This window comes from Anomalospiza imberbis, chromosome 2 (assembly GCF_031753505.1).
Source record: "Anomalospiza imberbis isolate Cuckoo-Finch-1a 21T00152 chromosome 2, ASM3175350v1, whole genome shotgun sequence".
NCBI classification, from domain to species: Eukaryota; Metazoa; Chordata; class Aves; order Passeriformes; family Viduidae; genus Anomalospiza; species Anomalospiza imberbis.
Window position 1 is genome coordinate 25,193,833 of NC_089682.1, and position 27,752 is coordinate 25,221,584.

Below are 27,752 nucleotides of genomic sequence, written 5' to 3' on the forward strand. Positions count from 1 at the left end.
CCCGGTCAGCTCTTGAGCGCCCAGCTTGGGCGTCTCAGCGTGGTGGCTGGATGAATTCCCTGCTTCTTTGTTTCTTCCCTCGCGCCGACAGAGAAGCGTGGCCAGCAGCCCATCCCAGAGCGTGGCAGCAGAAGCACCTGGGAATTGCGGCAAGCCCCGGCCCCGACAAGAAGCTGAGATGCCTAAGCCGGGCGCTCAAGAGCTGACCGGGGCCGAGAAAAGTAATGTGCAGCCGTGAGTGGCGCCCAACGTGGGGCACCACTCGCCGTATCTCGTGGTGTTTTCCTGGTCCTCGGGCAGCTCCGGCACCTAGAGCAGTACCGCCTCTCTCCGGGACCCAGGATCGCTGCGTGTTTCCGGACTCAGCTCTGTGCCACTGTCGGGGTGGGGTTGGCCGCAGATTCTCGCCACTGCGAGCGAGAGACACGAGTAAAACGTGAAGGAACGTCCGTATTCCCCATGCGTGGAAGGCTGAAAGTCCTTTATTGCCGCGGGGAGCTATGCTGAGGCGCCGTGACCTGCTCCCAGCTGGCACATGAGGAAAACGGCCCCGAGCACTCCAAGGTGCGGAGATTATATCGGGGCATGATGAGGAGAGCAGGGGCCCTCCTGCCCAATGGGGGCAGGTGCCGTGGCAGTGACGTGGACCACAGCGCCCAACGGGTGCGCGATCGGGGTGGATGGGGGTTGGGATATCGGAGTGAGGGGCACCGAACCCTCCGGGCAGGATGGGAAGTGGTCACAGGAGTGACAGTAGAAGCTCCAACAGTCAGGGACCCGGAGTGAACAGCCGGGAAGAGACACAGGGTGTGCACGGGGGTACACAGAACACAGCTAGCTAACAGATCAGAACCCCTAACCTAAACCCCAAACTGCGATGTAACACTGTCCTGCTGCTCCCTCGGTGTCTCCCAGTCCACAAGGGACCCCAGCAGCCCCTGATGGCACACAACCCTTCAGGTGAACATATCACATGGGTGTGCTTCTCAGAGGAGAGACAAATGGAAAAGGGGAAATGTTTTGAGAGGGTGTTATTTACTTGAGAAGCAGCATTTTTGTTTCTTCTATTCCTAGTCCTCCCTCCAAAGAAGAAAAAACAGCTTAGTTGGCAAAAAAAAAATGGGATGAGGCAAAGGAATGTAGGAAAAAAGACAGTGGAAGGAATGTTTTAATTGAGAAGGAGATGGGGGGCTGTGGGAAGAGCTAAGAAACAGATGTGGCTGGCTTCACTTCAAGCAAGTTTTATGCAGTCAAAATTCTTGGCTACTAGCTAAAATGATGCTGGTTAATTACCTTTAAATAGACTGGTAGTGACTAGAAACAAAGAAATACAGCCCTAACCCTCCTCTCTCTAAACAGGCCAAGTTGTTTTCTTGTCTGTGTGGGGAAGAAATTGTCGATGTCTCAGGAGTTTAGATTTATTGCTATCATTTTTTCAATCTTGAATTACTGAGTAACTGCAGATCAAATCTGCTTTAAGCATGTGAATTTTACAGAGATAAGCAGAAGTTATAGATGCAGATTGTTAAAATTCTAGTATTTACTTTTTTTCCCCACCCTCATACAGACATTGGGCTGGGCAGTGACTCTGTATGTGCACGTCCCTCATCTCATCGGATAAAATCCTTTGATTCTTTGGGATCCCAGTCTTCACACAGTAGAACTTCAAAACTCTTTCAGGGACAGTATCGGAGTTTGGTAAGTTCTGGAAGAATGAAATATGCTGTGGTGTGGTATTTTCCCCCCCCTTTCTTTCCCCCTTTTTTTAAATGAGCTTTGTAAGTAAATTATAGTGTAGCAAAGTAACTGTTTCTTCTCTTTCAGTTCTGTATTTTTAGCCTGTGAGTTTGTTTTTGCAGCTTTTTTTATGATATTTCAAAATACATGCAGCTTTTTATGAACTTCAAACTATTTTTTCCTCCTTTAGTGCTCCATGTTGTTGGCAAAGACATTATCTTCCTGGATTTATGTTTTTCTTCTCAGTGTAAGGACTTGATTTTCCAAAGACAAAAATCTAATTTTCTCTCTGAGTTTAGAGGTGATGATTGAAGGTTATTCAAACCTCTTTGAAGGTGATACTTCTAATTTTGATGGTATTGGTAGTTGTTCCTGTTTTCTGTTCTATTTCAAGGTTGATCCTTCAACTTGCCTTTGGGTAACTGAGTTGTATGGGACATTGTTTTATAGTACAGCTGAATTCAGGGTTGCATATCTCATGGAAATCGTGATAAAACGTACTTTTATTCACTGAAGGTTTGCAAGGAGGGTTCAGAACTCTAATGAAAGCTGCTTTATCCGTGGCTTTCTTAGGTGTGGTGTAACGTGTTTTATCTAGTAGCAGAGCCTGTGCAAGTTTTTGCTCTCGGCCACTAATTCGAGCTCCTGTTCTGCTGTTCACAGCCCATTCAGTTTTGCAGATGCAGCAGTTGGTGGGACTGGCTGTTAGCTGGATCACTGAAGTAATTGATGTTTTCAGTGTTTCTATCACTTTGGTGATCTGAGTTGCTCTGTGTAAAGTTAGAGCAGAGAAGTGCAAGAAGGAGGGGAAAAGATCTAGTGGCCAAACCCAGGAAATTGCTAGTTTGGTTTTGTTGGTGTAGATGATCTGTTTGGAACCGTTCTCACCAAGTTTGTACTTATTTCCTCTGCTGGAAAGTCATACTGGCAGAGCATAGGGTTTGTAGTTGATCTCACTGTGCAATGTTTCTGCTTATTTTGTGGCTTTTTACAGTTTACTAAACCAAAACATTCTCTCTTGTTGAGCAGAGAGGATGAAAGCACAATAATGTACCAGCAGAAAACTAAGGCAGAGGCACTTGTTTGAAAATGTGCTGATCTAATTGTCAAACGCTGGAACTTACACTATCTTGGGACTTTCTGCATATTTTCAAAGTTGTATTTGCCCTCATTTTCCTGAAGTTTCTCAGCTGCTAACTCTGATGAAAGTAGTATTGAGTTCTGATACAATAACATGATTGCTGGGGTTTGAATTAAGCTGACATGTAAGATCCTAGTGACAACATGCAGTCTTTTCATCACCTCAGTTATATAGGCAATATGTAGGTGAAATTCTTCTGCCTGGATAGCTGACTAGGACTGCTTACACAGTCATTTTCTCACTAGGCTATGTTTTTAGCTGTACCGATATAAATTCTTGGTTATGATAGAGACAAACATGATTTGTAGTGCTATTCTCTCAGTTCCAGTGCAATGTTTTTAAAGTTCTCCAAGTATTGCACTTTTTTAGCATAAAAGTTTGCCCAGATTCTCATGAAATGCTTGCATGGGGCAGATACCCAAAATTGGCATCTAGGGACAAAATGCTGAATTTGAAAAATCATTAATTTGAAAGACTTTTTAGTTACTTGTAAGATCATTCAGATGTTAGGACAGAATGATAATCTGCCTTCACGTCCATGGTAGGGGATGAGCATACATGCACAGTGTATATGGACAGCTGCAAGTCTGACTGCTGCAGGCTTCCAGCTTTGCTAACCTTCAGAGAAATAATTTGGGAGTACTTATTCAAGGTAAGTTGCATAACTCTTTCATTGGTGTTGTGGAAGAACACTCCTTCATTGGCAAGCCATGGAGACTTGTACCTTCAGCTCTGGAAGCCACCAACCTGATCTGTTACAGGAAAAAAGAAGAGGAAAAGTTTTTGACCTGCAAACTAGATATATCCAAAATGAAATTAAACCAAACTCAGTTTCTCCCTCCTTGCAGCACAGAGAATTTTAGGAAAAAACTCTCTAATGTAAAGCCTTTGTTTCTTTCTTGTTGTCAAAGGCAGTTTCAATTTATGCTAATTATAGAAAACGTATATGTTTTCTTTATTTTTTTTTTTGTGAGAGCAATAATTATTCTCATTTTGGCTGTTAACCCCTTCTGATTTGGAGGGGCTGTAATAAGTAAAATATATACTTCCATGGCTGATAAAAATCTGTAGATTAAAAATGACAGAAATTCTAGAAATGCTAAATCGCTCCTTATAAAGGCTTTTGAGTAAAAATGTGTAGGGACTGATGTGTATGGAGGAAACTATTTCTATTTTATGGACATTTCTGTTTTGCTCATGGAAATATTGTTTACGTCTCTAATGATCATTTTATTCTTTGTTTTCTCTTACTAGGATATGACAGATAACGGCAACCATCAGTTGGTGGTGAGAGCCAAATTTAATTTTCAACAGACAAATGAAGATGAACTTTCTTTTTCAAAAGGTGATGTTATTCATGTTACAAGAGTGGAAGAAGGAGGCTGGTGGGAAGGAACCTTGAATGGAAAAACAGGGTGGTTTCCAAGTAACTACGTACGAGAAATCAAATCAAATGGTGAGTTTTGAAGGGGAGAGCATATTTGCAGAAATTCTTGCTTTGGGTAGAGGTTGATGGTTGGTTGATTTATTAAAACTTCTAATGCTTTTTGTTTAAGCTTGATTTTATTTACTGGACGTCATTCACAGCAATGATTAACGCTTGGGAACTTGCACTTCCCCACCCCAGTTCACTGTATGGGTTGGCTTCTGAATTAGCAGTAAGTGTGCAGAAAACTCCCCATTCTGTTTGCTTGGCTGTCACATTTGGGCTGCTCTCACTTCCTTGGTCAGAATTCCTAGAATATGGAAATTTGACTCAGATGCTAACAGACTTTGAATTGGTGCTTTTGATTTTGACAAAAATTTACTCAATATATCCCATTACTTAGAAGTAAACAACTGCAGGAAGGAAACCCAATTCTATCAAGATCTACTTTTGAAAGCAAATGTATTTGTGATTTTTCTTTTTCTTTCTTGTTCATGTGCCTTCAGCTTTTCTTCATACAGGCTTCATCCTTCTGCTGAAGTTTTATTTTGAACTTTATGCAGTCAAAGTGCCTTCTGTAAATGTCATCTGAATATCAGAAGTAACATTTCTTTTTAATCCACTAGGACATTGCTGTGGGTGACATAATTTATCTGTCTCCTTTATTTCCTTCATTTACCCCATATCATTCCTTGTCTTGGCTTATTTTCAGAGATTAGGTATAAACCTGGTAGGATAAAATTACCCAGGGTCTCTGGAAGACTTTACCACTGTTTCCTTTGTGACAGCTCCAGTGAAAACAAACATCTTTTGGGGCTGTGCTAAAGTCTTGGGCGTGGCCTTCCCCCCACCCCCATTATGAGGCAGCTATTCAGATGCCTGATTGCAGTGAGGTTGTGGGAGCAAAAGTCCATTTTAAAACTTACCTTTTCTCCTTTGGTTGCATCCTCTTATTTTCTTCTTTGATTTGCTGCAAAATGCTAGTCTGAGATCTGCAGCTTCATTGCCCTTTTCAACCAGCTTCTCCCAGACATAAGCACAATGTAAGTCTTGGCTTTAATGTTCTTTAGAAATCTCTCAGATGCAGCTTATCCTGAGAAACAATTTTTGAAGCCTGTTTTTGGTTTTTAGTGTTTTAGCATCAGCCACGATGACCCTCTTGTCTCATTGCTATTCATTTAAATCATTGCTGCAGAGATTTTGTTTGGATTTCATCAGTTTTGACCTCTTCTAACTCCTGGAATCTCGCTAGATAATTAAGCTCCAGAATAGAAATGCTTTAACAGTGAACATACAAGAACTAGAAGTTGCCAGTAACTGGAATTAAGTGGTTCTTGTTTTATTAAGAATACTTGGGTGAAGTAACCCTTCTAAGTAGGAAGAGACAAGCTGTAGTGCCAAGTTTAGTACCAAGTGCAGTCTGATACTTGTGACTCCTTTCAACCCTGTCTGATCCCTGGGGCTGACATGGTTTTTACTTTCACTTCTTGCCCTCAGAAGAATTTTCTCCCAAGTCCTTTTCCCTCCACTTTATAGGTGTATTCTCTTATTTTCTCTGCCACAACAGTTTATCCCTTCTGGCTTCTACAAGACTTCCTGCATTCTTGGACTGCTGTCTCATATGTTCAGTTTCTTCTATGGAAGTTTTTTCTGTTTGTGGCTATGCTTTTCCCTTCTCAGGAAGCTTAGTCCATTGAGTATTACAAAGTTGAAATGACTGAGCTGTAGCTCACTGGCTTTCTCTGTTTTCCTCCTTCATTTTAAAATTACTGTGTTTGGCTTCTTCCAGTACTTTTTGGAACTTCACTTGTGCTCTCTGGTTTCAGATATGGATATAGCTAGTTTTCTTACTGTCAAATCAGCACAACAGGTACTGTGTAATTTATAAAAATAGTAATTTTAACCTGCTTTTATGCATTTGTAGGTATATGTTTGAGTTGCCTGAAGTTGACTTTTTTATGAGGAGGATGGGGGGTGGTAGAAGGAAGTATGACATACCAAGAACTTCTTAGTGTGTTAGTAACTGGAGTTGCAGATTAACTTTACCCCTTCATATATGTATGCATGCTGTGGAACGCTTTCTTACTACTACCCTCATGACCATGTTAGTTGTATTTTAAATGGTGACCTGACATCTCCTGCTTACTTCTGCTTCTTTTTGTGTGTTTGTGGTCAGTGTATATGTTTGGAATATTTGCTCCATGTCAGTTTGCATTCACTTTTTCTGTTCTTTCTTTGACATACCACTAACTTCTAAAGGAATTATCATTCTCATGAGCCTATTCTGCTTATGTTGTTACTAGTGGGACTTCTTTTTTTATCCATATTTTTAAGTTTACGGAATTCTTCTTATTTGAATTCCATTGTTGTAATTTTGCTGCACTGTTTCTTTTATTTTATTGCTTGTTTCTGTGAAACTTGTTATGAGCATTTCTATTCTCAACTAAGTTTTGCTTTATGGATATTGTTGAAGATCCTACAGAGAGGGCTTTTCTGGAATTCTCCTCCCTTCTGTAACCAAATGCATTGTCACTGTCCTGCTACTGGACTTTCTTTGTTCTGCTGTCCTTGTTGAAACAAGGATGTAATGCTGTTTGAAACAAAGCTCTGAAGTTGTGTGAATAGGTGGGTGTTCATGAGAAGCTTCATCTAGGTTATTTGTAATTTCTGTTGCCTTCCTGTGTCCCTACTCTTCTAAGTTTGTCTTCATTAGGAGAATTGGCATTTCTTGAGTTGATAATCCTACACTGTCCATTTTTCTTTACTTCCTAGTAACTATATATACACCTCACTTCAGGATTTTCCTAGTTCAGAAGTATTTTAAGTGCCTTTATGCCTTAATCGTGAGGTTGAAATATAAAAGTGCTGTTTTTTGCCTTACGTATTTTATAAGTGGTTAGGAGAACTTGCAGCCTTGCTAGCTCAAATTCAAAATGTGTTTTCTATCAGTGTTACAATAGATTGATTTTTAAAAAGATCCAGATAGAATTGTTGAAATATATGCTCTTGGTTAAGGTCTCTCTGAAAAAAATGTTCCTCCTGGACATCTCATTTGTTTTCAATGTACTCTGTAAAATGGTCTGACATTGGCAGTATGACGCTACACTTCTTTCTTCTTGGAAATGTAACTGAAAATTCTGTAAATACTTAGAAATTCTGTATAGGATGATGCATTCTATGGAGAGCTCCCAGGACATGACTAAATAAGCTCCTGGGTTTCACTAAATTAAATCCCCTCAGTCTGCTGTAACCTGACTTCTGCAAATTGAGTACAAGAATAAATGAGTAAAGTTATTTGTGCATGTATGTTTTTGTTTTAATTCTCACAAACTTCATAGGCATTAGGTGTTTAGATAAATGGATTTTTGTTCTAATTTTAAATCCTCTAGTGTATAAAAAACTGTAGATATGTAGTCTTAGCTTTTATGGTGGCTCTGAAGTTATATATTCTAGGAAGGGAAGAAAGAGATGTGTGGCAATGAAACTGCCTTTACCCACATTGATTTCTTCAAGTGTTTAGAAGAAAAGTAAGCTGCATTATATAAATGACACCAGCAGAGACTATCATATGATAAGGTATCTCACAGTGGTTGTGCCGTGGCTGTAACTTGTTTGCTTAGCTGTGCCTGAGTGATTAGAGTTAGCACACAATGCTAATGAGGTGAGATACAAATGGTTGTAGGACACATACTGAGATTGTTAAGCATTTCATTTTCTTAGGCTGGACAGTGACTATTTTGGGGGAAAATAAATTTGGTTGAGATGGAAAACTGTTTTTGTTTTGCTTTTGAGTGTGTATTTATTCTGTCCCCCTCCCTGACCTAAGGGGAAAAAGAGGATTTGTTTAAAGTTGTGATAGTTATGATCAAATATGTAAAAAAAAAAAGTATTGTTTTTTATTCAGGTACATGCCTACACTGTGAAATTCAAAAAAAAGGTCCATTTCTCTCTCCTTCCCCCCTGTGCATGTGTTTTCATTTCCATTTTCAAACCCTCTAACATCTTATGTTTTTAGATGTTCTTTGATCCCTAGTCAAGAAGTACTTTGAAATGAAAGGATTTTGGTTTTATCCTGCTCTATTATTACATGTGACTGAGGGTAAAAACATTATGTGTAAACTTGTTAAGATACTTGACTGTGTGGCCTTATTGAGGTTGTTTTTGCTTACATAAAATTGAACAGGAAGAGTTGAAGGTGTAGGTGGAGTCTTGTCTCTTACAGTGCTGCTTCTGTCTCACACGGTACTTAGAGAGTTTTGGAGACCTAGTTTTGAGGGCTTCCTTGCCATAAAAAGAAGGGTGGTTAGCCAGAACGGGATGCACTTGCTTAGCTACTGTCAGATGTAAATCAGATTTTAAAAAACCCACCTGGTCCCTTACTGAGTTGTATCCAAGCATAATCCCTTTAAATGGCATGAGGTTACACAGAAGGGAATACAGCTTTGTACAAACTACATTTGATATGTCACAAACTTTTTTCTAATTCTTTGCAGAAATTAATGTATCATTACTGACCAAGCCTCCGTTATGCCTTCTTGACAGTTATTAGTATCAGGCCTGGTGCAAATTACAGTGATAATATTTCTTTTAGTTGGATGTTAACCAAAATCAGTGTGGGGAAAAGGTCAGAATATAGTGGAGGAGTAGAATGTCATCTGCTTTTATCCTGTGGTGTGTGAGGGAAGGAGAAGTTATGCTTTTGGCTTTGGGAAGAAAAAAATAACTGAAACCCCATGAAGAATGTTAGTTTTTCTCTCCCCAACCATGTACACTCAGAGGAGTATTGTTTTCTCTTGTCAAGTGTGACTCTACAGAAATGAATAAAATAGAGGTTGGGACCAGTGAATGCTATTGGGGCAGAAGTGTTGGTGGTGTCTGTATTACAGAGTGGAGCACTGCAGCAGTGCCTAAGCCCTCTTGAGAACTGGGAACGGGTTTAGGTCTACCCTCCTGATGCTGGACTTGAACTGATTAGTCTAGGAAGATGGAGCTTGTTTGTAGCACTTTGCTGGTAGGGACCACACAGCTTTTGGTGTTCTTGTTGACAGGTTTTTCCTCCCTGAATGCAGGATGAAATAACCCAAATTGGATTTTTTTATCTAAATTATGCACCACAGCACAGTAATTGCCGTGTGTTCTTGTGGCAGGAGGGTCAAAGTGCTTTAGTAAAATATGTTCTGAGGGGAGTAGATACTCTGTGGAGTAGCACAAAGTAAGAGTGTTGCATGAAAATGAATATGGCATAAACTGAAGACATGACAGAAGAGAGAGAATGTGGGAATGTCAGGTAATTTGAAGGCATGTAAGTTAAAATAGAAAGAAACAAAGTATTGGGAAGGATTGGGTAAATTGTCTTTTTACAGCCAATAAATAGACATTTGTTAAGAATAAGAACTTCATTTTATGGAGTTTGTGGCATCTTATACCACTTAGGGAAAGGTTATAAAAGCAGTTGCTTCCACTGAGGATAATTATTTGCTGGAAAAGTAATGTTAAAAAGCCTGTGCTACTCTCATTCTCCACCCAAAGATGATCTGTGTCGTGAAGTCCATCTGGTTTATCACTAGCCACTAGATAATGCATTGTCAAGTGTGGCTGAGGGCAGTTGAATGCAATGCTTTGATCTCAAGAGAGATGGACAGTGGGAACTTAGCTCTTGGTTTCAGTCACCAGCAGGATACCATCTCTTCCTGTACTTGGGCAGATGCCTGCCAGCTTTGGATTTGATCATATGCTGAGCCATTTTCACTGTGCTTTCAGTGTTAATGTAAGGGATGCACATTGTGGCTGGAGAAAAGTAGGGAGATGCAAAAATCTTCTGTGTGGGAAAAGCTGGCTCAGGTCACTCTCTTCCAGGGCTTTGAGAAATAGAGCCTCTGCAGAGTGGGCAAGGTGCCAGGGTTTTTTTGATGTTTCAAAAACCTGTGGACTTCATAAAGATGTAGTGTGCTGAAGGGGGGTGGTACCTCCTTGAAATGTTTAATGAATGTGCTCTGTTTGCAAAATACTCTAATGTTCTATTACCCAGGATAATAAATGACGCTTAATTTAGCATAAACAAAGAAAGTGATTTCTTATGTTCAAGATCAGGATTTTCTTCTCTGTAATGCATTGTGCAATAAGCTAATTGCAACAAGACTGTTTCTTATTCCTCCTTATGAAGCAAGGCGCTGCTTGGAGGCAGAATACCAGACATGATAGACAGATGGACTAATTTGCTGTGTCTGGTTCTGTGTTTCTGCAATAGAAATGGCCTTTACATTTTAAAAGCTAAATGTTGATTATGCCTGTTCAGGCAAAATTATATGAATGTGTAATTCTTTTTTTCTGTCCTGTCTTTAAATCTGAATTGGACATGTGAATGTCTGATGGATAACTGAATCAGCTGAACAGCTGGCAATATAAATGACTCTGTACATTTCAGCAAAAAAGTCTCCCACTTTCTTCAGCAGCTTAAGGAAAGAGAGGTATTTTTGCACCCTTTAAGATAACAAAGAACCAGAATTCCATGATCAGCCAGCTAAACAATGATCAGCCATCTGTATTATGATAAATTCAGTGACAAGTATTTACCTTTATCCTTAAATAACTCTTGTTCCTCCTTTCAAGACACCTGTATTATGATAAATTCTGTGACAAGTATTTACTTTTATCCTTCAATAACTCTGGTTTCTCCTTTCATGCTTTTTGGTGCATGATTAATAAACCTTTAGGTATTTAGTAAACCTGAAAGTCACAATAAATTGTAGGATAAGTCCAAGAGCTTCCAGAGAATGAAAGCAAATTACCAAGTTTGTGGGAATGACATCATTTTCATCATTCAGTACAAAGAAAAGAATTTTAATTGTCCCATATAGAGAAGCATTATAAATGAATATATAAATGAGTAGCCATACATACGAGGGGATTTTAGGTCTTTTCACAGAGTGTTTGATGGCAAATCTGCTTGAGTTTACAGATTTGTTCTAAGGGGGTGGGAGGAGTCCTGTCATTTGGAATTACTTGGCTGTATAGCAGAGCACATATGTATTGCAGGGCTGGTGGCTGAGAGCATCAGTGTTCCCAGCTGGATAACTGCTGGGTCTAACAGTTTTTGTGCTGCGTGTCAGCTTAGATCTGACGTGGGGTGGCTAGGCAGGGGATATTAACCAAAAGGGTTTTACTGTCATCTCTGAATGTGGTAAGGAGAATATTTTTTTTTCTTTGCTCATGTTTTAAGACTATATTTTATTTTTAGATTAGCTTCTTTGAGGGGAGTTCCACTGCAATACAGAACAAATACCCTTAAAGATACTTGCATTTGTGTGCTTATGGGCTCTGAGCTGCTCTTCATGGGCCGTTAGCTAAAGCCTCTGGCCTGCCAGGCTGTTCTGGTACTGGAGATGAAAGGGTGATCTGCAGCTGGAGCCAGCTTGCTTGAGATAGCATCATCCATGGGCTGCAGCTGGGAGCCTGAAGAAGCCCTAAATTGCTCAATTACTCAACAGGGAGTGTTCTGCTTATGATGGTGCTTCCCTGGTCAGCTCTGCTGTCCATGGGAATTTTCCATTGCTGGCCCTTAGCTTGGCTGACTGGGCTTCTCCTGGAGAGGTGTTTGAGACTTGCATAATTTATTCTTAGCCTGAGGTATCAGGTAAACTAGAGTTAAATTATTCATATATCATTATTAAAATGTGTTTGAAAGAGGAGCTGGCTTTTAAAATAATGGTAGAGCCTTCAGTAGGTACATTTTGGTCATGCTTCTGTGGTTTTGTTTGGGGCAGTTCAGTTGACAGTTTGCTGTTTTATAGCTTGGATGCAAATTACTCAAGTGCTTATTTGACATTTGCATATTAGAGGAGCCTGATTATTTAAAAAATATACAGAAATTGGACAAACCAAAGCACCAAAATGTCCTGATAAACAGTCTCACAAGCATTCTCAGTTGGTTGAGTGCACGGTCAAGTGTGAGAGATCAAAAAGAGATGCTGTAAATCTTTCTTGCTGTTTCTGCAGCATGCAGCATGTTGCTTTTGATTTTCTCTCACCTCATGTTTGCTCCTCTGTAATTGACTTAGAGCAGTGGTAGTGGTGGGAGGGAAGGCTTTAGGAGTGTTTTCTCTGCCTCTCTGTTCTGGGCCAGCACTTTGGTAACTCTCGGGACTGTTGTTTTGATCTTGCAGATTAATGTTGTCCTTCTAGGAAGAGTATGCATTGAGGGATAGATTCCCTAGGGGTTATAGGAAGGATTTATTTATATGAAGAACCCTGTTCTCAAGTGCATAAGCATTTTTATTCTATACTTCATTAATAGCAAAAGATAATTTGTTTTGAAAGATGATTTTCTGGGCATAAGGTAAGTCACTTCACTAGTATAGTGTTCTGAATCTATATTTTGAGACAGTGTTCAGCTTTTGATTGGTCACTTGCTTTCACAGAGTTCATTAAATCAATATTGAATCTTAATACTACTTTTGTTTGAAAGTGCATATGTGGTTTGGAAATGCCTCTTACTGATTTTTTTTTTGCTTGTTTGTTTTTTTTAATTGCAGTCAATGACAACATATTGCTTTTAAAAAAATAAATTTGGAAATGCAAGTTTTATTAACTGACTTTCTGGTTCTCAGAAAAAGAATGGCAGTTTTTCTGCTTGCCTTCAGTGAGGCTAGAGTTTCATTCATTGTGAACATATTGATTCTTTGCCAATAATTTCAAGTACAATTATGTATGTTTCTCAGTGAAGCACCATTTTCACTGTATCTTGATAAATATTTTATAGTTTGTTTGACCTCTAGTGTTGAGCTGTGAAATTGCACCCCATTGACCCCAAAATATCTTTTATTTCAGAAAAACCAGTCTCCCCCAAATCAGGTACATTGAAGAGTCCACCTAAAGGCTTTGATACATCTGCAATTAACAAAAGTTATTACAATGTGGTAAGTGATCATTTTTTCTTCCATGTGAGCTGTTATATACAGTAGAATGTCATTTCACTAAATGCTTCTATCTGAAAAAAAAAAAAAAAACAAACCAAACAAACCAACCAAAAAAACTGAAAAACACAGTCTTGCAGGAAGTACCAAAACTAGATAGGGGTATTGGTGGATTCTCATATAAACAAGATCATTATTAGTTTAATAGAATATCACATATGTGGATTCTCAAACATGGTGCAAAAATTATAGTCTAATCTCCATGAATTACTGAAATTCTGCTGTGTTAAACTAATTAAGTATACTTTTGTCCTTTTTGCTGAATAAGAGACTGTTTCAACATGTTCAATTTGCTTTCTTTGCATTGATGCTTGTAAATCAACTCTGTTGTTAACTTAAGGAACCTCTCCCTTATACTGGTGGATAGATTTCACAGCAAGGCAGTACAGGCAGAGTGAGCCTTTAGCACACCCCCAGGAATTCTTAACCTAGTACTCAGACCTCTCTTTAGTAGATGCATGTAAGAAACATACCCAACTCCGTCTTTAAGCATGTTGTAACCCCGTTGAAAATAATTTATTTATTGAGTAGATACATTGGCAAGCAAAAAAGCATCTTACTTTGTTTTTGTTAAGCACTGCTCTCTGCTGGTGTAAAACCAAACCACAACCTTTTTATCCCTCTTCTTCCAAGCAGCTGTCATGGGTTTTCATTTTATATGTCAGTTTTTAAGAAGGATCATAAAGCATAATTTTCTGTTTTCATCTTGTGTGGTTGTGGCATGAATAGCACCTGGAGGAACAGAGGTGTTTTGTCTGTAGTCCCTAACTGAAAGCTATGAAGCAACCTCCTGCTCCTCCATCTGGCTCTATTCCTGCCTCTGTCAGTAGCTGCAATTCTGTGGTGGAGGGAGGGCTGCAGTTCTTTGGCTATTGCATCCTACAACTGCTGGTCACAATGGAAAGTATCCGTGCAGGCACACCCTTCCCTCAAAGTGCAGGAAGTAAAGATCTTGCTGTGGTATATCCAGCGACAAAACAGTGGCTTGATTTCATTTATTTTTGTTTTCACTGTATCTCTTTAGAGCGTTTTTTCTTTTTAAGTTCTTGTTGTGTGTGGATGCAAATTTTAGAGATGAAAGTGTACTTAAGTGAAAATAAGAGAAAATAAGTGAAAATTTGTTTGCCTGTACAAATTCAACATTTATTAAGTTATACCATACAATTTCGAAATATCGCCTTTGGTTTGTGTGATTTTTATAATTGTTCCCTGGATAGCCTTTTCTAATTGTGGAGGCTCAAGCTACTATACTTTGGGAAATACATCTGTGGCTGGCTTTTAAAGTAGTTCAATTAAAAAACAAACAAAAAAACCAAAAAAAGCCAAACCCTAGTAACAATCATATACCTACTCTTAGGCTTAGTTCATTTTATGTCTTGCTCAGGTGCAACTTTTTGTCGGTACAATTAGCGTGATGTAATGAGATGCCAACTGTTTTGATTGCTAGTTACTTAGTAACTGTCCATGACATCGTAGGGGGTGAAAATGACCAGTTCATAATAATATACAAATGTGTTGTAAATTACAGCACTGACCCTAGAGTGCTGGTCTTAAGTCTATCTGCAGTTAATTGGATAATTGTCATTTTCAAATTTTTCCACAGTGTGGCAAATACCCCTATTTTTTTTTAAGTCACCATTTATTCTTCTGGTTTAGAAAATGAGAGGCTGTGCTGTACCTTGCCCATTGTTTCAGAGAAATTAAGACTGTTTCTGAAACCTAAATTAGACATGTTGACGTATTTAGATTTTCTTGAAATACATTTTGTTCTTCTGATGGCAAAATATCTATACAATATTTTCAGTTATTATTAAATATGTATGATTTTTACATGTTTTGCATGAAAATAAATACAAACAGCAAACCCATTCACTGAAGTGCACTTCTGAGTTGAGTGTTTGTTCTGTCTTAGTACCTCAGCTGCAGACATGGGACTTCCCTGTGCTATATATCATCAGTCTGTACTGATAATAAAGCTGAGGAAAAAACAGAAGATCTGTAAAAAAACTTTTGGCAACTGGTAGCTGAAAGGATGTAGCTCGAGTGAAGGAGTAAATGTTGCAATCTGTCTTTAAGGCTCTCTTGGCTACCAAGCTTGAGTTGAGACTGCTACTCTGGGACTATGTCCTATTTTTGGGTTGTGGCTGTCCCCACATGCGGACGTGCGGCGACTCTATAGGCCTCACAGTTATTTATTGCTGTTCACCCTAGGGAAGGCTTTGTGCAGGCAGCACCTGAGGGTACATTTGTTGGACTGAGGACCAAATCAAAGGGCTGTTCAGAAAGTGATAGGAGAGGCTCCCTTTCTGGGAGGAGGACTGGGGTAGGCTAAGGGAAAATACTTAATGTAAAGAGGAGACAGCTTTCACCACTTTCCTCTGCTCTTTGCCCCCTTGTAAACGTGTTCTTTGTTTCTGTGGATTCACAGCTCCGTCTGGAGTTCGTGAGACAAATAACATGCCTTCTAGTCTCAGTGTGCTTAATTATTGCTCCTTGCACTACATGTTGCTGAGAAGACAGATATTGGTCATGTATGTACATTTGGCCTGATTCAGGAATTCAGGTTAGTAGAGAATGCTGAGGTTTTGTCCTCCAGAAAATGGTGCAAGTCTCTAGTAGTGTGTAATACGAACCAGACTTGTGATGAAGTATTTTTTGTGTAGAAGTAATTTAGTAGCCTATTACTGAAGAAGTGGGTGTATTGTTACATGTTATTCCCTGAAGACAGAGCAGGCGATACTGAGTTTTATTTTTGCTTTAGATCCCTTGTGAGATTCTAACTTTGTATCCAGAATAAAATCAGGTTCTCTCCATTTACAATTGCTTTGAGATTAGGTAGCTGTTCTAAAAGCAGGTGAAGAAATGGGCAAATTTCTCCACAGTTATGAGTATTTGGATGACCTTGTTTTCTTTTAAGTGTTTGAGAAGTAGTACAAAATAAACACTCCTTTTGAGATCACACTTTTAAAGTTGGATCAAGGTGTCTACTGAAGTTCATAAAAGTTTTTGAGGCCCCTCAAGATATAGTATACTTGTGCAGTGCCCCTCTCAAAGGCCTGTTTTAAGGAGTTCAGCAAATTATCATGGTCTAGGAAAATTACATACTAATCACAATTTTGCTCAACTATGTGATATTTTGGTTAAGTGCCACACTACTGAGATAAAATGTCAGTGTTCTACAGGATCATGCCCAAGTGTATCTCTGAACTCTGCCTTTTCTCCCACCAATTTGGAAGGCAGTCATCTTCGTGTAGTTAATTTTAAATCCATTTTTGGGTGGTAGGGAGAAGGCTGAGGTTTTGTGTGACAGAAACCGTGCTTGAATTTTGTATGCCGTGTGACTGAGAGCTGGTGCTGTATGAGCTCAGTTGTCTGTGCCTGCCATTCATCAGTGTTACGGGCTGCACAGGCTGCCGCTTCAATGCTGCTCTTTCGGTACTCGGGCGGATCTGTGCAAATGTTGTGGTGCACTTGTGGAAACAAGGTCTTGGAGGTCTCATGGGATCTTGCAGCAGCCAGAATGCGCAGAAAGCAGGAAAGGGAAGAAAGGTGATTATTAGATCATGCGGACAAGATGTGGATGTGAGGAATGTAAGGAATTTCTCGTTTCAAAATACGGAGATGCAGTAATGACTACTTGTCACTTCAAAGCACAGTCTAATAATCCTCATAGCTTCTCAGTGAGGTAGGTAAGTCAAGCTGGAAGAATGCAAGATATCACAGAAATCATGTTTTAGAGTTATGTAAGCAAGCTTATGCTTTTAAAAATATAGTCAAAGTAAAAAAAAATGTATGCAGTGAAAACTGTACTTGTTAAAAAGGAAGGGTAATAGATTTATGTTCTGGGCACTGTTGAAACTGTGTACGTCTCAAGTATTGTATAACGTTGTGAATTACTAGAATAAAAAGCTGTGTAAGTGCATCTGGTACTCTGCACATGTTTTGTAGTATGGTTTTATTTAGTGGCATTAATTTTCCTTTTTCCACTAATTGTCAGGTTACTAATTCTAGTTTTTCAGCTTTCTTGTTATTACCTCCCCTGCCCTCTAATCTCATGTTCTTCATATGACAAAGAATATCCTCAAAGAAAAATCCAAACCTGCACAAGGAAAATAATGAAGGGTGTCCAACATGAAAGTAGTTTTATCTCAAGCTTTTCAGACAGCTGTTTATAGCACAGAATGGAAGTAGTCTTTGAGAAAATGGGATGGTGGTGCAGTCTTTCAAGATCTTTAGCAAATTTGTTGATTTTTATCTTTCAGTGTCTTTTAATACTGTTTGGGTCTTCATCAGGACACTGTGGTTTTGTCCCTGACTTTCAGTCTCCTTTTCCCTACTAATTTTTCCTGCCAGTGTAATGACTTTGGGCTGGGAGATTTTTGTGGGAAAAACCATATTAAAAAAGATTGGTTTTGCACTTAGTTTTGAACCTCATGGATGCCAAGTATTTTTATATTTGCATTTGAACTATTTGCTTTCTTTGTTTTATATATGTAAAAGAGAATATGGAGTTAGTGCTATGATTGGTAGAGATATTTTATTTCCCTGGTATAAATGGTCAAAAAAAACCCTTAGCTTTTTTAAAATTTGTGTGCCCATAATGTACTTTGTGCTGTAATTTCCCAGTTAGTAGCCATAACTTTCCCTGTGTCATTCTTCTGTCACAGTGTTTAGCAGAGAATGGAGACATTTTAATGTTCAGTTCAAGATTCAGGCTTGGAACAAAAGAATGGACTCAAAAATGGTTTCTCTCTCTCTCCCCAAATGAATAGAAGCATTCAAGGAATAAGCAGAATCAGTGACACCAATGAAAGGGACAGTGAATTCTTCATTGACATACTGAACTATTTAAAGTTATTTCATCAGGTTTGCATTTAGGAATGAATGGCTTTTTTTATTTCCTAAGAAAGAGTATTGACTACAACAGTGAATAATACACTCAATTACAGTTGTTCCTATAAATGCTGAAATGAGATATTACTGTAGGCTTGACAAATATGGCATGTAACAAAATGAGGTTTGTGCTGTGGCTTATGACCACTGACTAGCAGTAAGTTTTTGAAGTTCAGCTCTGTTCACTAAACTCCATTTAATTCTGGTGATTCCCTTGCTGAATAACTTTTGGAGGCAAAAAAATAAGTTGCCTTCTAAAAGCACAGTAGAACCTGATATGGTAATATTGGAGGATATCCTAAAGCAGGCTCCCAAGAAATGGCCCAGTAAAATGTTTTCCTGTACATATTTGGGGTTATTCTACTTGTTTGATTTATATTCAGCCAAAACCCAAGTGTGTGCTGTATTTTATAAATACCTGGCTTTGCATCAGTCTATTGTAATTTTCTTATGGTAGTGTACTCCCAGTTTAAGGTTAGGCACCACTATTTAAAAATAATGTAATACTGCTAATTACATTGGTAAGTGAAGTTGGAAATTACTTGATCTTTGTAAATCTGTTAATATTCAGGTGTTCTAGCAGGTTATTTAATGCATCTGAACACTCCGCTAGCAGCCTTAGTTGCAATGTGTTGTAATTGAGACTGAGAAACTGGCACTGTTCATTTCTCTTGCAACTTCTATTGTACTTTACCATCCTCTGATGATCTGTGACTGTTTTGATGTGCATAGGGGGAATAATTACCCCTGGCTTTGGAGGAAAACTCTGTGTAACTGAACTTTTGCAGCAAAATGTAGTGATAATCCTGTAAGCTTACCATTTTTTTAATATAGCTAAAGGATGTCTCATCTGGTGTAGTGTGTTTTTTTTTCCTGTGAATTTCATAGATGTATAGTATTCAATATTTGCAGATATTTGAATTTTTAAAGTAGGAACTCTCATTTAAGTTTTTCTCATGCTAAATAAATTTTAGTATGCTTTAAAACTGGTATTCATATATCTTAAAAAGTACCAATTAGCAATTGTCATTTATTGTAGGTGCTACAAAATATATTAGAAACAGAAAATGAATATGCTAAGGAGCTACAAACAATACTTTCAAACTACCTGCGACCATTACAAGCCAGTGAAAAGTATGTGAGTTTGTCCTGTGTTTTAAACTGAGATCTCTCATGTGTTGGGGAGGGTTAACATGGTCAAAATATTCATGTCAGTGTGAATTTGCCTCTGTGAACTGTGTGATTCTTGAGGCAGGGATTGTTTTTATTCAGTTTGCTGACTGAAACAGTCTGGTCCCTGATCTAAGAACCAGTAAGCATTTTCTTTTATGCAATAGATAGTATTAATGCACAGTTAGTCAATAGCTGCAAACATAAACATATTTTATTTGCTTTGGCTCCAGGTTAACCTTGACAAATACTTCATACTTAATGGGAAACCTGGAAGAAATAAGTTCTTTCCAGCAAATGCTTGTACAGTCTTTAGAAGAATGCACCAAGTAAGTATCATGCGTACTGGATAGAGTAAATGCTAACATGCAAATATATTCTATTTCTTTACTTGTTGCATATTTTGTTGAGCATAGATTTTTTTTTTCCTTTTACTTCAAGAGTTGTTGCCAGAGGATCACAGTAATAGATGTTTGGAGACTGTATTGATTGTTTGTAGAGATACACATTGTAATTGCAATAGGATGCAATTGCAAAGATAGAAATTTTGATATCGTTTAAAAGAAGTTTTGGATTTTCGTGATGCAAATACATACCAGTAGGAAAGTGGTGGTTTTGGTTTTGGGGGCATGAATTTTACATATTTTCTTCGAAGTAAAAGAAAGAATGGAGGAACCTTATGTGATGGTGGAACAGTGGAGAAGGAGGTAAGTGACTTGGATGAAGGACACTGTATGAGAATGCTTGTACTTGGTATTCTTCTGGCCTGAGCAAAAGTGGTCATCAGAGTGTACTGGGTGAGGTCTGCAGGATAGGCAGAAAGAGCAATTAAATAAGACCCCTCATTGCTTGTTCTTCACTATATAGGAAGCATGGTGCACAGAAAGGAGGGCATGAAGACACTAGTCCTCCTTCTGTAATTTAGGCTGAAGTGGAAACTTGGTATTTTTCAGCTTGTTATCTCAGCACTTGGGCGTGTAAGAAAGAAGGTGACCATATTGCCTTTGGATTATTCTAACAATTTTCTGAAACTCCACTGAAAGTGTAATTTACATTCCTAACCTCAGCTGTGTCATTTTCCTTGCCTATATTCTAGTTTTGTCTGACCACATGGTGAGCTAAGGCAATTTCCTAATATAAATTTTTCCTAATTTCTGCCAAGTTAGTAATTTGAAGTGCTACTGAGGGCTTAACAAGTTTCAGTTTGCTGTGGGAATGAACTAATGTCTTGGATGGAGAAGAAAATACCTCTTTTGGCAACAGTGAGCTTTGGATCACCTCAGTATGTCTTGTTTTGACCTCTCCCCCCTCTCCCCGAGCTGCTCTGTGTGAAGAAGCAGCCTTGTCATGACAAAGGATAAGCTGCATCTGCACTAGGCAGTAACATGTGCCTGGTACTGTTGCTGACTTCAGATCCCAAGCCCTCCCACCACCTGCCTTCTGTCTCTGTCTCCTGCCTCTAGGTAACTTAGACCAGAAAGAGGGGAAGGGAGGATGGTCTGTCTTTCATGCTGTGAGAAAGAAGGATTGTCATTCTGGCAAGTTTGACTTGATCAGTTAAATGTCTAAATCTCTGAAAGTGTCCATTTGCCAACATACACACATGTTACCTTTTGTTTCTTGTCACTCATTTGCTTGTTACCATAATTTTGTTTCTTTGTATCAGAAGTTAGGGGAAATTAAATACTTTGCATGGAAGACTGTCGTCTTTTAAACCTTCCTTTTTTAAAATGGTCTTAAAAATGAGAGGAAAAGAGTATATACCTTTAAATTTACCTTTACATATACCTTTAAACAAATATTAATGCAAGCTTCATTTTTACCTGCAATGTAAGTTAAAGTGATATCATAATGGAGCTTCAAGCTCAGAAAGCTTCATTAATAACTCTGCTTGGCTTAAACTGTTTTAAAGCACCTTTTCATAATGTCCTTTATTTCTTCTTTCTGATAAGTGGAATGCTGCTGTATAATAAACTGTGGGAACATCCTGGCTACTAGTAGGTGGGCAGAGAAAGTGATGCCCTAGAGTCACTGAAGTGTTATTACAAACATTTTGTCTTATTTTCATTTCATAAACATGCTCATCATGCTGAGTTGTATTTTCAGTTTAATTTTCATCATAGCACATTAACTTGAGCATGCAGCATCCTCCTGTTTGGAATCTTCTGATCCACTAATCCATCATTATTCCCATCATGTAGAAGGATGCTTGCTCTGCTGCCTTTTTTTTTTTTTTTCTTGTCATTTTGCCATGTTTTTTTGGCTGGTGAACCTGTTCTGTAAACTCAGACTAGCTCCTAGGCTGAAAATAGATTTATCATTTTATTTTATTTTTGGCAGAGAGCTTATAGTTCCATCATTGAGGCAACATCCGGTGTAGTGTTTTATTCTCACTTGACATGTCAGAATGACCAAATACTGTCGTTCTGCCAATTGTAATGCTGCCAGCCTACCTTACTTGACAAATTCCTTTTCTTGGGCACGAGAGTTAAATGTTTTTTGAATTCCATGCCTACCTTGAGACAGTTTGTCATTTAAGTTTTCTCTTAAACAAATCCTGGCATGTACTTCAGTGGCGGAAACTTTACTATGCTTTCCTCCTTTTTGCCTGTGCCACTTTGGCTTGTTTAATCCTCGTGGTGTTAATCATTGGGTTGTGGGTTTTTTTCAGAACATATAATACTATAGTGGGTTTTTTGTGTGTTTGGGGAAAATGGTTGTTTAGATATGGTTTGGGTTTAGTTCTGTGCCACTCTCTCATCCTGCTCACAGTCTTGAAGGTCTTCTGGTTCTTGCTAAAGGTTTGTCCTCTTTGAACTTGTCCAGGTTGGGGTTATTGCCACCTTTGTAACTTCTTTTCTTAATTTACCAAACAAAAGTGGTTCATGGAGTAAATCTAACTAGCACTGAGTGAGAATCTTCTAGCTGCTAGGCTTCAAAGGTGCTTTTTTGGCTGGTCAGCTTCCAGTGCACTTGGTTCATGGATGGAAAAGAACTGTAACAGACAAGGCAGAGAGATGCTGTTGGAGCCTTCAGTTGTGAAAGGGTAGATTTCTGACAGTGAAACATAGCAAGAGTGCTCTGTGCTCTGGTCTCTTGAAGACAAAGAGTGGTCCAGTGCTCTAGGTCTCATTCCAGGGCTGTGGTCCAGTGCCAAAGATCAGTTCTGCAGTAGTTCATACAGCAGAAGAGTCTCTATGAACAAGGTCAGTGGCCATCAGGTGATCTCTGACCTGATATAAATGATCTCTATTGGAAGTGTTGTTCTATGGGTATTTTTGTAGCAGGAGAGTGAACCTGATTTGATCTCCTGCTCCAGAAAAAAATCTTCTATTCATCTGGAAGTAGAAGCTGTCAGTCCATGGCTGTGTTTCTCAGTAAGGAGGGACACATGACACACAGGCTGGCTGGTGACACCAGCCTACATAGACTGCTAGATATGATGTCCTCTGTAGCAAATTGAAATCTTTTATGTGTTATCACAGGCTTACCTCCTTGCCCTGTAACAGCCATAGCTGGGGTTTGTCCTCTCTTTCCCTCATGTCCCTGCTCTTGCAGTCACAGGAACTGTTGTCTTGTTCTCTGTTTAAGTCCAAGCTGATACTTCATATTTGGGGATGATCCTGAAGTGGAATGGAATTTAAAAGAACCCCAAGCAACAAAAACAGAAAGTGGGAGACTATTTAAATCTAGTCCAAAACTCACTAGTATTTCAGGTTTGGATTTGGAGTGCAGATACAAATTAAGTCTGTTAAGTCCCAGTATCATCCTTTACTTCTGGTTATCATGAGTATCAACAGAAAAAAGGCTATTGATATTAAGGGAATTTGAATGCAGTGTCTTTAGATATCTTGAGACAGACATGCAATAGTAACTGATGTCTTTAAGCTAAGACAATTAGTGAAAAGTGTGGTAGTGAAGAGGGTGAAAATTAGACTGAAGGATTGTGAATAAGTTGAGTAGTGCCTAATTTGTGCAAGGAGTCTCTCAGAAAGTTGCAGTGGCCCCTTATTTCAGTAACCTTAACTGTGAAGCCTCCGGAGATAATGTTTAGTTTGTTCACAAACGGCACCCATTGGGGTTCAATTACACTTACTTTTTATTTTTTTCTTCAAATTACCATGCACTGGGTGCCCATTGTATGTCTGGAGAAACAGAACTGATAGCTGTTGGATGCAACTCCAACAAGCAGACAATGTTAGGTAGTTTAGATGTCGTCACATGGAGATTCCTCTAGTATGTGTACAACAGCAGAGGCGTTGTTATGGTTCCTTTACACTTGCAAATAGAATTAAAACATGTATCTGGCTTTCTTTTAATGGAAGTTAGTATAACTTAAATATATGTGTACATATTTAGATGTAATTCCTTTTTAATTAAAGTGTTATATATGATAATAATGTTGGGTGATAACTTCAGATTAAACTGTAAAATAACGATGGTCTTTATGGAGCACATTAATTAGTAAAAGGTTTTTATGATGTGGTGATAGGCATTAAATGGTTGATTTTTTTCAGCAGGTAAAGGGGATATAGATAGTTTATCTGCTGGAAATAGTAGAGCACTTGCAACTAAAATGCATGGATTAGAAAAGTCTAAGGGGATGAGTTACCACCCCCTTACAAAGTCTATTAATTAATTCAACAAAGAATGTGCAGTATAAAGTGGCAGTGCATGTGCAACATGTGAAAGAGAATAATGTCAGTCTTTGATTCTGCTAAAAGAACAGCAGACTGAGAAGACACAGATGTCTGCTTGGTGCAAACAGCCATAATTCATCCTCCACCCCCATCACTACAGTATGAAATGGGAATTTAACCATTTTTAGCAACTGTTTATTGGAGCCTCTTGCTATTTAATACTGAGTTATATGCCTTGAGTATGTCTTCTGAGTTTGAGACTTCGGCTGCATCTATTACTCGAAGAATGTATTATTAGCTCATGCTAGATTTATTAAAGGGGGCCAGCTGCTTGGCAGGAAATGCTGCTTGGCAAGGCTGTAAGAATAGCATTCCCTCAGTATGCTTGATTTTCCCCTAATCACCTGCAAAAGCAGCCACTCTATTGACTTTGGAATTTAAACTTCTTAAAAATAAAAGTTGCAGACTTAAAATATGAACCCTAGCCTTTGATAAAAGGAGTGTTGATATTGTGACCTGAGTGTGTCTGGTGTGATGTGTTAGCTGGGGATTCAGCTGTCATTTTCTGGGTATCTGTAATGAATGTTGCTCTCAAATCAGGGAATATGTTTCCTCTGACTCGCATTTGGAACACCTCTACAGTCAATTTTTGCTTCATTTTGGGTAGTCTTCCCATACTGTGCAGAGGGACTGAACAACTTAATAGGAGACAGACTTGCTGTTTTGGAATTTGGGGGAGAATTTCTTGGGAACTTTGAATTTTGACTGCTATGAGCAAACCTAAGGACTGGGACAAGATGACTGTGTTTGAGCAGAATGGGAACATCCCCTGCCTGCAGGAGTGGTTGTCCTGGAAAGCTGAACGTTTTCTTTCCCACTGAAGTTCACTGGAGCATCTCTCACTTTTTTCTAAAAGGGAGATGCTTGATATTGATGCTTAGGAGCTTTATGTACATGTCTGGGACAACTACAGTAAATATGACTTCTGTAAAATTTCTTTTTCAGGAAAAAAAATATTCTTCCAGAAAGAATTGTTTGAACTAACCTTAGAATGAAGCTCTTTGACTGTGTTAACAGCATGTGCATCAAGTACTCAGTGAGGGCTCATTTAGCTTTACAGCCGATGTGAAGAGTGAAGTACTGGTTTTAAGCGTAGTTAAAAAGATTAACAACAGTAAAATCCACAGTCATGTCTTGCAAAGAAGGAAAAATTCAGCATATTTATATTAGGCAATGCAGCCTTTATGGAAGGAAAGCAAGTGCATGGGGAAATTGAAACATTTCATCTTGCACATGTTGTACAGTGGTTTAGACAAGGTGTCAGGAATTAGTTTGTAATCTAGGACTGATGAAAGCTAGTGGCCCATCTTCTGGGTAACTTCAGTGGGGGTTATGCAATTGGCCATACAGCCTTCTGCTGAAGAGGCATAGTCCTTCAAGTGGGAGCTGCTCTGTAGAAGAGTTTCATCCCTTCTGTCACCCTTACGCTATTGCACAAATCTAAAACATGGTCCCCTACCAGCCACTGTGAAGAAAATTAACTCTACCCCAGCCAAACCCACCACACAATATACACTGCTTTTCTGAGCTTTAATTTATTTCTCTGTCTTGTTGGTACTACAGTATTTTCATCTTTATTCCTCTGTTTTAAGGTTGCCTGAAGCTCAGCAGAAGGTTGGAGGATGTTTTCTAAATTTGATGCCACAAATGAAAAGCTTATACCTTACATACTGTGCCAACCACCCATCAGCAGTAAATGTCCTCACAGAACACAGGTATGTTAACTTTGTGGTCTTCTGAGTCTGATACAAAAATGCAAAATATACACTTGAGAAATTACAAATATGCACTTGAATTGTAAAGCTGTGATGTCTCTTTTGATATGTTTATTGTGGTAAAACTTGTTTGAGAAAAAACCGTACACTTTTAAAAAAAGACTGAATTTCCCATAAAGCTATTTCATGTGATCAGGACAGCTTGTCACGTTTGGCAGTGTATTATCAACTCTTTGAGAGAACTTTTTCATTGAAAGAACACATGCTAGGCTCTGAATAAGTAAAACAATTTTTACTAGTGCCATCTTTGTTTTAAAAATGTTGAGATAAAAACAAGTTTGTGAAATTATGGCAAAACTGACATGACTTAGGCTTCTTAGACAGTTGGGTGCGTTGTAACTTAGCCCTGTAAATGCCTGTATATACTTAAGTTCAAAGTGTATTAAACCCTTACCTTTACTTTTGAGTGGTTTGAGAGAAGTGTGAGGTTTACAAAATTACTATTTTCTGTAAGAAGTAGGATGCTTAGTTAACACGATGTAGATTGCTCAGCTTCTGGACAGACCTGAAATTTGTATGGAAAATGCCCTGTATCACCTTGAGAGAAAAGTACTGAGGCCAGATTTTGATTAAAATAGTCAGTTTTCACAAGCTTTTGCTTATACTTGTATTCTGATGACTCTCATGCTGAAGCAGCTGTTTGTTTGGGGCTGTTTGCTTCTGGTGCAGGACAGAACCATGACTTATTCTTAGCTAGAGGACAAATTCTCTCAGGATATATCTTGTTCTTGCTTCACACACGTCTCTCCTCTTTGTCTTGTTGTGTTGGACTAAAGTAAAGTTATTTTGAGTACTCTTAACACTTAAAAGACCAAGAGGATCACAATAGATTTTTTCCTATTGTGTTAGTTTCTTGCAGGAACTCAATTTTCATTTTAACAGCAACAGTTGTGGTATGTTTGTGAGCTTTACTCATAATGTTATGAAGACAAAAAACCTTCTAGTTACCAAATACTCTGAACTTTCATATATGTTAATAATACATGTAACATGTAATATATTCCAACCCCAGCTGGAAAAATCAAGCTGTAAATTCACATTATATTATAGGCAGAAAAAAGGTAAATTTTTGTCATTAAAATTCAGTGAAACAAAAATATTTTTAAACCCTCTCCGATGAAATCCCTATGTGTTTGCTTTTTTTCAAATTACCCTCTTCTTAGTACCATTTTCTGTAAATTGTTTTTAATACTCTTGGGTTAGATTTTTTTTTTTTTGAGTCTTTATGCTCTTCCCCAGAGGTCTGGGATTTAACTTATAGATGGAAGATGACGTGTGACAGCAAAGTGATCATCTACATTTCTTTTGATTCGGGGATATCTGTAAAGGATTATCTCAGAACTCAGAGAAATGGTGATAGAAATGGGAGGGAGGAAAGCTGTTTCTTCAGCAAATGGAGAAGAGAAACATTTCTTCTTCCATATTTATTTTTGTGGAAGATGTCCTACACTGCTGTTTTTACTGGGTAAAATACCAAGGTTTAAGGTTTTTAAGAAAAGACAGTGTTAGTTGGCTGTTTTGTGAGTACAATTTTACAAGTGTCCAAACCCATGTGTTTTAATACTAGCAAAAATAGGGCAAAGAAATAAGTGCATGTGGAATACTTGGACTTCAATATCATGTTTGTGGCATCTGTGCTATTCAGTAGCATTTTAGGGAAGAAAAGGGAACTGTCTGAACAGTTTGATTTGGAACACAAGTTCTTACTGTCTACAGAAGGTTATTTCTTGCCATGAGCTCTATGCAATTCATAAACTGAACACACATGCACTGTACCTCTGAAAGCCCTTATATGAAAAAACCCTAGCAAATGTCAAATTCTTGTATCACAAAATTAGTATTTTCTTCTCAGTTTATTAGGGTGCTTGTTTTTCTGGGAACCCATACCAACAAAAAAAATCTAGAGAATTTCTCTAGATGAAGATTTAAAATTCTATA

The 27,752-nt window shown here is 38.5% G+C and overlaps 1 protein-coding gene across 9 annotated transcripts in view; it reads left to right on the top strand.

Annotated features, from left to right (window-relative positions):
- Nucleotides 1-27,752, top strand: part of ARHGEF7 (Rho guanine nucleotide exchange factor 7) — a 116,010-nt gene that overhangs the window by 47,490 nt on the left and 40,768 nt on the right. For 8 of the 9 annotated variants that reach the window (XR_010995932.1, XM_068180166.1, XM_068180167.1 and 5 more), the window contains 6 exons: nt 1,568-1,698; nt 4,133-4,334; nt 13,131-13,219; nt 19,209-19,303; nt 19,573-19,668; nt 25,632-25,754. Coding sequence is in view for 8 of the 9 variants with exons in the window: in XM_068180169.1 (XP_068036270.1) it covers nt 1,568-1,698; nt 4,133-4,334; nt 13,131-13,219; nt 19,209-19,303; nt 19,573-19,668; nt 25,632-25,754 (736 nt within the window). In the remaining variant the exon portion in view is untranslated. Of the gene's footprint in view, nt 1-1,567; nt 1,699-4,132; nt 4,335-13,130; nt 13,220-18,025; nt 18,143-19,208; nt 19,304-19,572; nt 19,669-25,631; nt 25,755-27,752 lie in introns of those variants that run through there. The other variant, XM_068180174.1, reaches the window with a different exon arrangement.